Source organism: Carassius gibelio, chromosome B10 (genome assembly GCF_023724105.1).
Source record: "Carassius gibelio isolate Cgi1373 ecotype wild population from Czech Republic chromosome B10, carGib1.2-hapl.c, whole genome shotgun sequence".
NCBI classification, from domain to species: Eukaryota; Metazoa; Chordata; class Actinopteri; order Cypriniformes; family Cyprinidae; genus Carassius; species Carassius gibelio.
The window spans coordinates 7,243,040-7,255,364 of record NC_068405.1 but is presented as its reverse complement, the minus strand read 5'-3'; the positions used below and the strand labels follow the sequence as shown (position 1 = coordinate 7,255,364).

The 12,325-nt window shown below is 35.2% G+C and overlaps 1 protein-coding gene across 4 annotated transcripts in view; it reads right to left on the bottom strand.

Moving 5' to 3' along the window:
• LOC127966289 (erbin) overlaps positions 1-12,325 on the bottom strand; it is a 71,856-nt gene that overhangs the window by 33,287 nt on the left and 26,244 nt on the right. For all 4 annotated transcript variants that reach the window (XM_052567180.1, XM_052567179.1, XM_052567181.1 and 1 more), the window contains exons 2-3: positions 2,060-2,267; positions 755-872 (exon numbers count right to left, since the gene is read on the bottom strand). In XM_052567180.1, coding sequence (XP_052423140.1) covers positions 755-872; positions 2,060-2,248 — 307 coding nt within the window. In that variant the 5' untranslated portion in view covers positions 2,249-2,267. The remainder of the gene's footprint in view (positions 1-754; positions 873-2,059; positions 2,268-12,325) is intronic.

The following is a 12,325-nucleotide window of genomic DNA, read 5'->3' as shown; positions in this document are numbered from 1 at the left end:
TTACAAGTAATGCGAGTTACATAATTAGATTACTTTTTTTTTTTGTAACTAGTAAAGGAACGCATTACTTTTCTAATTTACAAGAGAATATCTTAGTTACTTTTACAAATAAGTAACGCAAGTTACTGTAGTTCTAAAGCAAATATGAATATGCATTAATTCATCTCACTCACAAAAAAAATAAACCTGAAATTTCTTCTTCTGCATTCTACTGCACAGATGTGAATTAACTTTTCCTTCAGCCCGAGGCGTATTCATTTCACTTTTGGTTTGAAGAGGCTTTTATATTTGCAAAAAAAAAACTTTTTTTTATTTTTAAAAGCAAACAAGCAAACCCTGTCCAGATTTTAAAAGTAATGCAAAAATAACGTAATGCATTACTTTCCATAAAAAGTGACTAAGTAATGCAATTAGTTACTTTTTTATGGAGTAATGCAATATTGTAATGCATTACTTTTAAAAGTAACTTTGCCCAACACTGCTTATAACGAACTATACTGCACACAATTCTAAACCAACGAACGACACATGGAAACACGTGTGCCGACTGAGATTAATGGTGAATTTTGTATCTCAGCGTAAACTGAAATCCAAAATGCGGAGCTGGCCGTGATGAATTGAATTTCAGCGGATAAGGGGTCAGTGAGTCAGGGCAGATCTTAGTGTGCCTCCGCTTCGGTTATGGGTCGTCCGCTAGCGTAACTAGACTCCAAAAAGGAAGAGGAAAGAGGAGATGAATTGGCCGCTTTCTTACTGTTCTTGCTGACGTCGAGCTCCCTGAGGTTGATGAGGTTTGCGATGCCGGGCGGCAGCACCGCCAGGTCGTTGTCTGGTAGACTCAATCGGTAGAGCAGCTGGCAGTTGAAAAGTTGCTGGAAAGAACAAGAAATTTAGACTTTTGGGAAACATTCATGGAAATGTTAATGAGATCAAACTTCATATGAATATCTGATGAGCAGTTGGATTGATTTCAAATAGATTTTGCAGTAGATTAGTTCTGGTTAGGTGAAAGAAAACGAAATAGGGTTAATCCCAATGTGCTTTACAGAAAATAACATGCCTGAGACCCAAGATCACTCATGATAAAGAAAAGAAAGACAAGTGTATAACATTATCAGGCTTTTGTTATATTCAAGTAAAGGAAACCTGATCGCAAATACTTTTGTAATTGTAACCGTTCTGGCTGAATGATATATTGAATATTCATCATATAATTACAAAAAACATGTTTAATGAAGTGAAATAGAATTATTTGGTCCCATCAGATTACATGGAGGGGCGGGGTTTATGATCTATACTAATAAAGTAAATTCAGTTTTTATGACTGGGTTCCACGATTCTGTCTGTGTTTTCTGCATCACGGAAACCCCAAGGCCTTACTGATGTTACTGTAACAAAAGGAACCTTATTGTAAAGTGTTACCAAAATATTACTCTAAATGTCACTATTTATTAGCATGTTCCGTTATATTAGTGCATATAAATGAAGAAATTCTTAAATTATATTTGTCCCCCATTAAAATTCTCACTTTATTTGTCAGAATAGCACGTTTATGTTCCACAATTTGGAGTTCACAAACTTTATATCATATCATTTTGCAATATTTTGCCCTTATTTTCCCAGAATGGTGAATTTAGTTAAAAACACTTCTGACTTTTTACTCTCAAAATAAGTTTTATCTCTTGCAATTCAAAATGTATTTCTCAGAATTGCAAGTTTATAACAAAACATTTCATAACATTTGGTTAAACCGATGTTACTGGAAAAAAATATATTACAGATTTTAAACCAATTCATACCAAATGCATTAACAATTTCAATAGATTTGTACAGTGTGCAATAAAATGCAAAAATAGGCCGATTCACACGTCCCAGTCCTGCGGTGTAAGCAAATCGTTTGCTTGTAAACAGCATGGCAGGAACAAACCACACGTGCTCTGGGGTGCTGCTTGCCAGCTAAAATAAAGTGAAGTGTTTCACCGTCTAAGCACTGAATGGACATTTTGGAGACATGCAATGCAATGTAATGTGTGTTAGTGGTGCAAGGGTGCACTCGTACTTTGGGCAGCTCCTCGATCTGGTTGGCGTCGAGGTAGAGCTCCTCTAGGGTCTTCTCGAAGCTGAAGATCTCTTTGGGGACCTGCTCCAGGCTGTTGTGTGAGTAGTCCAGCGAGGTGACGGGCTCCTCCTCGCCCCGCAGGCAGCGGCACGGCACCAGCCGCACAAACAAACTCCGCTTGCTGCTCATCCTCACCACAGCTCAGGCACTAGAGGAGAGAGACGACATGATCAGCACCTCATGAACCTTAATAATTCATGGACACCAACACAGGGATACAGGATAGCACTGACAAAACAGCTTGGTTTACAGCTAAGATGAACACAAAGCAGATAAAACTGCTTTTTATGGCTCCTAATAGATCTTGAGCAGGTATTGTTGTAGCAGGTATTGCTCATTTAAACATTTTTTAAATCAATTTAAAGTAAAGTACTTTTATTATGATTATTATTTATTATTTTAGATTGTTTTTCCCCCTTTTGGCAAACATGTCCTTTAAATGTCCTTTAAATTGTCATTTTAATGTCATATTTATACTTATATGAAAAAAGCTTATTTACCCTAGTTGAGAAAGTCATCATTTACCATTTTATTTTATTTTAATTTAATTTAATTTAATAAAATATAAATATATAATTTAATAAATATGAATAAAATAAATAAAAATTAATTTAAAAAATACACAAAGCAAAACACAACTAAACATGACAAAAAAAACACAAAAGTATGACTTAAACTTTAAAATTAGAATAAAGAGAATATAAAAAACCTGATTCACAATATTAATAAAAACTATATAGTAGCTCAATGACACTAACATTTATGCAATTTATGATATTTGTTGTGAATATGTCGTAAAGCATTACTAGAATAAAAATGAACATCTGCTATTTAAATCAACAAATCTTTTTGTCCCATCTTTTGTCAGTTTGAGAAATTACTGACTAAAATTAATTCAGTCTTTTTTTTTAATGAACAAATTAATGTTTCCTGGGCTCTTTTTTTTTTTGTGAGATTAACACACGTTTGGATATAAAAATACCGCTAATACAGCCGACAATCACCCATCATCTACAATAGCACCGAGAGGAGCACATTAACATTCATTAAAACTCATTTATATTCATGGCTGGCCTGAAAACAGCATCATTATACGATGTCCTTTCATTCTGTTGAAGCCCTTGATACGGCATCAGCCCAAGGTTTGCTCTTGAGTCGACACGGAGCGGTTTTCACAGGCGCTGCTCTGCAGACACACAACATGAGGAGCCCTTCAATCTGCATGTGCATGACAACAATCAAGCGCTAATGCTAATGCTATTTGGATGCACGAGCGACGTTAAAAGTCTGTTGAGAAGACATCTGAAAGAACTGATGTTTGACAACCTCTTAAACTTCCTGAATGTCACATGTTTTACAAGGGAAACGGGATATTCGATAAGAAAAATCAGTGGCTTGGAACATCATCTATTGAAATTGATTGGCTCATGCAACGCTCCAGAATACAGGCAGACTGAATGAAACACCTGAAAGACTCGTCTGGTGAAGATTACACAACAGGACACACAACGCCAGCGCCACAGCAAAGTCACCACTGTTTGAGGACAGATTATAAAGATTTCTATTCTTATCCTGTATAATAAGACAAGGTGGATGTGAGAAGTTAAGTAAATCAAAGATGGAAAGTTTTAAAGTAAAACAGTATGTGGAGAATGAGAAACCAGAGATGGGTATCAGATCAGATGGTTTAGACTTGATAAGGCATTTATTTATGCTTGGCATAGATACTTGTTGTTTTCATTGGTTCTGCTTATCTGTATCTGTCCATTATCTATCGATGGCATCAATCCACCACAATCTGCTCTTTCAGAGCTGTGCGTGAGCTGAAAGACCACGAAGCACAAAACCTTCACCACTTCACTGGCAGAGAGCCAGAGGAGTCACTTCTGGATCACATTCATGACGTGTCCTGCTACCACTGCATGACAAACAACGCTGCTATCAGACTGTTTTAGTGTGAATACAACACTAGTATTGTTTACAGACAGACAGATAATCACTTTACCAATGTGTTTAACTCTTTGATATCTGGTCTATCGATAAATGGCATCATTTGATGCATTTCTAAGAAAAAAGCACCCAACAATATCTGCAGCACAAACAATTATTAATGTATGAAAAAATTAAAATGAGATCAGCGCTCAGGCAAAGTTTACATTAAATAATTTACATTATGATATTTATTACCTTTATGCAGTATAATGACATACTGAACATACTGTATTGCATTTATAATATGGCAAATGTAATTATTTTAATTGTTAATTATTTAAATATATATTATTATTAGTATTATTAAAAATAATATTATCATATTATTAATAACAATTTTATAATTAAATTATAACGTTCAATAATAATAAGAATTAATGTTTCAATAATTATATTAACATTGTCGCTATAATTTAACAAATAATGCATTATTGTATAGTTATTATTTATATCATTAATATTAAACTTATGTAGCTTAAATTAGACAACCAAAATAATGTTTAGTAAATTACATAAAATTAATGAATTATTATTATTATATCCACATATAAAATTATTTGAATATTATTATTAAGAATATTATTATTATTATTTAATAATTTAATTATAAGAGATTTATAAAAAAAAGTAATAATAATTTTACTAATAATTTATTATTATTTTAACAAAAACATTTAATATTGTATACAGCTAAAATTACTATTATTATTTTTAGTAGTATTAACAATACTCAAAATACATGTTATTTTTCTGTTTCTGTTTTCTGTAATTCTAGGTAAATCACAAAAGCAGAAAGTGTTTGATCCTGAAAGTAACCTTTATTTGTATTACAAGGCGGTTCATCGGTAGAATCAGTTCATCCTAGTAATCCTCGAACCGCTGGTCGACACCGTCCCAGACAACAGCAGCAGTTGTTTTGGTGATGTCTGCTCATTAGATATTAAACACACTTGCAGTAATACGGCGCTCAAGATCAGGCATACAAGGGTAACGTGATATGAAAATGACACGTCAACAGTCCAGGTTTATAAACTAATACAATCCACCTGAATGAATGATTTAAGGCCGGGGTGATCACACTTTTTTGTTAGACATGAGTCATAACATTAGTGAATATATGTGGGTTTTAAGTTATCTCGCACCACTGACCCAAAGCGTGATCTACCAGCAATGCCTTCCCGATCGATCTATCGGGGCACCCCTGATTTAAGGAGAGTATAAACACCGGCCTCAAGCCTAGTTCCTCTTGGAGCCGGTCCAGGCGCACCATTGTGTTTCCTCACACTCTGTCCTGATTACGTAGTCCTGTGGTATTGTGACGGGCCGGCTAGAGTATCCGCTTTTACACGTGATCTTCAGCGCACAAAAGAGACGCAAGCAGCGCAGGAGGGAAAACCCCTCTCGGCTTCGGGCTTTACTGGGAGAAGTGTGGGAAGATATGTGCGAAAGATTTCCGATTCCACCCAGAAACGTTGCTGCTTCAGGGCTCATGTGATGATGAAGACACGCTGGATTACATCAGCAGAGCGTTGTGGAGGAGTGTGAAGAAGCAGATAGACAACATCACGTGATCGGACCGCGGACATCCAAACCACTGCTCATGAAGAGGCACTGTTGTACACAACCAGACACAAGCTTGTACTCCGGACACACACGTTCTCAGTCTTTTTGTTGATTTAAACTACAGACTTTTGCTTAAAAAGTCTTGATGGACGTCCTCAAATATTTTTTTGTTTTATATGAAATGTTGTAAAAAATGAAAACGATTAACTGGACAAGGTATGGATCACTAACAGATAAGAGTGTCAAGATCTTAGATATCTACTCATTCTTGTTTGCTAAAACTACCAAATAACAATGGTGTAACCAATTTAAACCATCAAAAATCAATAATCATTTGATAATCTCCTTACACCTTGAATACATATGCATTTCTAATCATCATTTGAAAACAGACTAAAGGTATTAAGCAAAAACTAAATTCATATAAATAGGTGAATAAATGAATGAACGAATAAATTAGTATATTAACGTTTTTAAGAGTAGTACTACTGAATATTTTACTATCTTCGAACTAACCTTGCCTGTTCCCAAAAAGGCCAAATTATCAGATATTTTGACTGATTTTTATTTTTAATTCATGTAATTATACTGTCCTGGTTTCACAGTGTGAATGACTCAGACTATTTTTCCCCCAAATAGTTTTAGTCAAACTGCTTCTGTTTCAGATGCTTTGCTTCCCAAAAATATGAAAATAAATTTGAAGCATCAAAAGCACCTAATGAAGTTAAAATAATGTTTTAACATTCAATGTTGTGTTTTTTTTAATGTCTATTAAGTTTTTACGTATTGGTTCGAGTAATTTTAGTACTTCAGGTTTAACTAAAAGATGAGAAATTATGCCCTGGCAACAAGTTGAAATAAACTTAATAAAATAAGTCTTTTTTATGGTTTTAGTTTCAGTTAACAGTAATAACATTGGTCTGGACGAAGGGTTGCTATAATCACTCAAAATAGTTTGGATGTAAGGCACAAGTAATTTGGGATAGTTTTATGGGGATTTGTATGTTGTATTTTGACATTTTCAAGCTTTACAGCCCTAGTCTGCTGACAAAAGAAATGATGGAAAATAAGACTAGAAACGTTCCATCTTCTTGCAGATCCACAGCAAAGTGTCAAACATCACTTTCTACACACACACACACACACACGTGGGGCTGAAGCTTTGTGCAGACAGTGATAGAGAGCACGCTGCTCTTATCAGTCATCATAAACACACGCCACTGACGTCGCCCTGCGGAGGGAAATGGGCGTGCGTGACACATGCAATCGGGTCCGAGGTTCAGTGTTTCCCTTTTAACACACTTACAGACAATGACGGCCAGATCCTGTTGCAATCAACATTAAGACGTCTACAGAGTGTGTAAGAGCCGCAGGGAAGAGGAACAGGACACTTCCAGCAACTATGACACAATTCAGCATCTAGCACAAGCGCTACTACACGCTTCTTTTACAAATGCTCATTTCGGTAGCACTTTATTTTACAGTCCTGTTCCTCATGTACATACTATGTACTTATTATAGTAATTACAATAACTATGTAATAACTAGGTACTAACCCTGAACCTACCCCTAAACCTAACCCTACCCCATGTAGTTACCTTATGTTACCAGAACTTTCTTAGATAAATACACTGTAAGTACACTATAAGTACATTTTAGTACACGTACTGTAAAATAAAGTGCAACCGTAATTTATTCTTGTTTCAAGGCATTTTCTCTCCTGAGGATTAAACACAGGCATGTGTAATTTGTTAATTTACAGTTTTACTTCCTATTGGTGCTGACAGCTCTGTGTGACGCATGCGATGCGATACAGTCCTCAGAGAGGATGCGACTGTCTCTCAGGAGCAATGCAGCTCAGCGAGCCAACAGTGATGAACACCACAGACTCATACAACACACTGAAGGAAAGACCTGAGCTGTATCAGAGCTACAGACCGGCTAGCAGACCTAGCAGATACAGTACACTTTCAGAAACATACAAAGGTGTCACTGCAAGGTTCATCTTTGTAGCTTTGTTACCCCTAAATATTAGTACCATTTAGGATTTATTTTATTTAATTATTTTGTTTTTGCATTTCTAATAAATTTAATATTTTTATAGTTTCTAGATCTCAGATAGACGGTGGCATTTCAGATTAGGTTTTCTTAAAAAATTTAAAAACACATTAAAATAAAGTTATCAATTATTACTGCAACCGCAGTGACTTATACTAACCTTTTTTTCAATTTGAATGACTGCTACTTAATTTTTTTAATAGTTTTAGGTAAGTTACAGATTAAACTGATTAGACAAAAAAAAAAAAAACTTTAATAATATAATAATAATAATATAATAGTGTTCCTGTAGCTCAATTGGTAGAGCATTGCTCTATGAAGCGGTAAAAATTTATAGCCTGAATGCACTGTAAGTCGCTTTGGATAAAAGCATCTGCTAAATACATTAATTTAATTTTTAATTTTAAACAATTCATGAAAAAAATTAAACCTTTCATAACACTCTAAACTGTGTTTTTGTTAAACGTTTTATTGTTATTATACTGCATAACTTTTATGATTTCAATTAATTAGACATACTTTTTTTATTTTAATTACCCATTTAAAAGGAAAACACAGAATTTGAGAGATATCTGCAAATGGCTCTAAATTAATTTTATAAATAAACTTTATATAAATTGTTGTTAAATTCTATGTTCCATTACTTCCTTTGATAAGACATGCTTTTAGGTTACTAAAATTCAACCATTCAAACAGAATCCTGTAAATTTTAAACTGGGGAAAAAGATTTCATAGGGCTTTATTATTGTCAGGAACAACCTTAAAAAAAAAAAAAAGACCAATTTGTAACCAATGACGAGTCTCTCTCTACCAGCAAAGCCACAGAACACCCTAGAAACTGCATAGCAACAGGTTAAAAACACTCAGGAATGCAACCAACCACAACACTCAAGCATTGTGATGGTAAGTTTTGCAAGCACCAAAACTATAAATGTAGGAACCTGTTTTTCACAGCTGTCTTCAAACTGTGCTCCTCACTTATCATAACTCAGCTATAATCCAAATGCTGGTCTGTGGGTCTGTGTGTGTGTGTGTGTGTGTGTGTGTGTGAACGAGGGGGCAGGAAGGTACAGGAGAGATTTGCCTGCTGGCACAACTTTCCCATCAAACAGACCTCCCACAATCTGTCCTCCCTCTTTTGCACCAGTCCACACGGCTCTTTATCCGGAAAACGCCAGCCCGTCATGCAGCCTTTAACCCTTCGGGTCACCGGCGCTGCTATAGCTACAGCAGGCCTGACGTGAGAGCACGCGGACGACCAACAGTGCACAATGTGACAGACACCGCAGCACTGCTACACTCCACAGCAGCAGAGCGCCTCAGGGTTAGCGGGATCATATGGCAGAAAAAAACAGGTAACGTTCCAAAGAAAACACCTGTGGGGTAAAATCACACCTAGCGACTGGAGCAGGAAGCGGCAGCAGGAAATCCTTCACACGCACGCTGGCTCTGCAAAGGCCACGCCACTGTGATGAGGACACTTTCCATGGATCACTGTGTAATAATGTACAGGCTTGTAGTTCAAATCTAGAAAAACATTGTGCCTTGAGAAGCACATTATGCATGATGTAGCCTACATACATAATATTTGTTTTGTTTTTTAGCCTGAAATTTCCATGTTGTTTCCATACAAACAACATATTACATTATTTTTTCTGAAATGTAGGTCAGGTTTTTCTCTGAAATGTGCAGAGCCAAGCATGCAAAATATCTGGATCCATGCCACATGAGAGAAACATGTGAGCCGAAGTTTATTTGTACAGCACATTTCACGCATACCGCATGTTTCAGTTTTGCTTTTATCATATTACTTAAACGGTTTATATTTTTCGTTTTTTGTTCTGTTCTGAATACTCTTCATTTTTAATGGGTTTCCGTTGGAGTGAGGGAAAATAAAATAGATGATAAAATATGACTAATACACCCATGCAATGCTAATGCAATTTAGACCTGCTGCAACGTATTTTAAGTATTGTAGAGATGCCTCACGATACGATATTATCACAATATTATTGCGGTTTTAAATATACTGCCATATTCTGCAAAACATTGCGATACTACAGTGCAACTTGAACTTGTACAAAAAGTTCTTCCGACCTTTCAGAAATTGGGCATTCGAAAGTAAATTACGGTTACATTTTAATTAAATTAAATAAAACATGTATTCTTCTAGAGATGCACCGAAATGAAAATTCTGGATGCACTTGGCTGAAAACCAAAAAAAGCTTTGTAATGATTATTTATTATATTATTAAATTATATGAAGTTAATTTGGAATGATTTTTAAATGTAACAAAATTTTAATGATATATATTATATATATATATATATATATATATATATATATATATATAAAAATAATAATAATAAAGACAATAAAATAGCCACACTTTTACTGAAAGAAGACTGGACAAAATTTATATTAATATTGGTAACACTTTACAATAAGGTTCTTTAGTTATCTACTTAGTTAACAAACTAAGAATGTATTAATCTTAGTTCAAGTTAATTTTAACATTTACTAATTAATTATTAAATCAACAGTTGTTCTGTTGTCCACTGTATTCTGATTAACTAACATTAAGAAAGATTATTAAATACTGTAATAAATGTATTGTTCATTGTTCGTTCATGTTAGTTAATACATTAAATAACATCAATGGAACCTTACTGTAAAGTGTTACCTTAATATTAAATATCAATATTATTATTTTTTATTAATTCAATGTAACAGAAACAGATGTTGTTGGATTAAAAAAAAAAAAAAAAATCCAAATAATTAGTCCTACAAAGCTATTATAATGAGAGCATATGAGCATAGAATAGTGTCACTGAATGTAGCATCATTTTACCAGCATTGCCCAGTGCAGCTGTACACCATGTTATAGCACAGTAGCACTACTAAAAACAGGAGCAAGCATACAAGTATAAGTTCACGTTAATTGAGCGGACTTTGCTTTTTCTGTGAGCATGAGCAGTAGTTGAGTGGAACACACTATTGTAAGCAATACAGTGACAGTGACTATGTGGTTAAAACGCTAACAAAGTAGGTACCACTAGCTGCCACCTGTCATGAAACTAAAAGATGACAAGCATGACAACTTGGCATGTAGCTACTCCTGTCACTCAAAATCATGTCATCGCAGATGACAGCAAAAGATGAGACATTCATGCAGACAGACAAAAAAAAAAAGTCTGCAGGAAGTGCTGATAAACAAGTTCTTTTTGTATGATTTTGTAAAGTTACAAATGTATTGAAGCTTGTTTCTGCCACTGAACAAAAACATTTAAAAGGTAATTGTGACTATCTCACAATTGTGACTTTTTCGCAATTGCAAGTTTGTTTTTCTCAGAATTGCGTGATATAAGACTTTTTCCTCGCAATTCTTGTTTTTCTCGCAATTTAAATGTATTGTCACAATTTAAATTCTGACATTTTCTTCTGAATTGTGAAAAATAAACTCGCAATTGTGTAAAACTTTTGTTTATTTCATATGATTGTGAGCATTTCATCTCACAATTCTGACTCTATATAGCTCGCAATTGCACGTAACCAAGTCAGAATTGAGATATAAAATTAGGACTTCAGAATTATAAGTTTATATTTCCTAGTTCTGACTTTGTTTCCCAGAGTTTACATCATGCGATTGTTACATTTTAACTTGCAATTGTGAATTTGCATCAATACTGAGAGAGTTGTGTGTAAATTTGCAATTCTAAGACAAAAAGTCTAATTCTGAAATTAGCTACTTGTTTTTTTAATTAAGTGGTGGAAACAAACTTCCATACAAACTCTCTTTTAGTCTCACTACACTCATATTTTGAGTGAAATGTATTGGCCCCCCCCCCAAAAAAAAAAGATATATTTAAATTAAACATGCATTTTACTTTCTTATAATTGCTTTATTTATAAATGCATCAAAAATCCCTATAGATGTTGTAATATCATTACAGTAATTAATATTAGCCACAATAATAAAATAGTGAAAATTGTCTCTCAAGTGCCTTAAAAAGTGACAGGTGATTTTGAATAATGTTTTAAACTTGCTCATATGACCTCAGAAGACATTTTTTGAGCTCAGCATCTCCACTTCTTACGAAAAAGAAAGATCACCGGGGACTTTCTGCCTGTAGCTTAAAGCGATTAAATAGCAAGCAAATGACAGAATTGGCGTTTTTGGTTGAACGGCTCCTTTAAGCAGTGACCCAGCTGAGACTTGAGCATGGCTCTGATGAAGAAGATCAAGGCGAATGATTCGGTGTGAATCAGAGGCTCTCCCTGGCTGCAGGCTGCCTTGTGGGAACTCACTGACCCATTTCCCGCAGCTCCATGGACCGGCTCCGAAGACCAATCAGACAATGGTCACATTTTAAACACAATGAGGCTTGGCTCTCCTCCACCCCTCCCCCCGCCGGCGGTTATCAGAGACTCACAACAGGAAGAGCTCGTCTGCAGCTTCTCTGATGAAAAGCACTGTTGCCATCTCTGAGTCTGCGTAATGTTAAACAGAGCATGCAGCGGACGCGTCGCCAAGAAACAGCCCCCGCTAATACACGTCTGCGGCTGCTGTTTCAGTCTACAGTTTCAGTTCC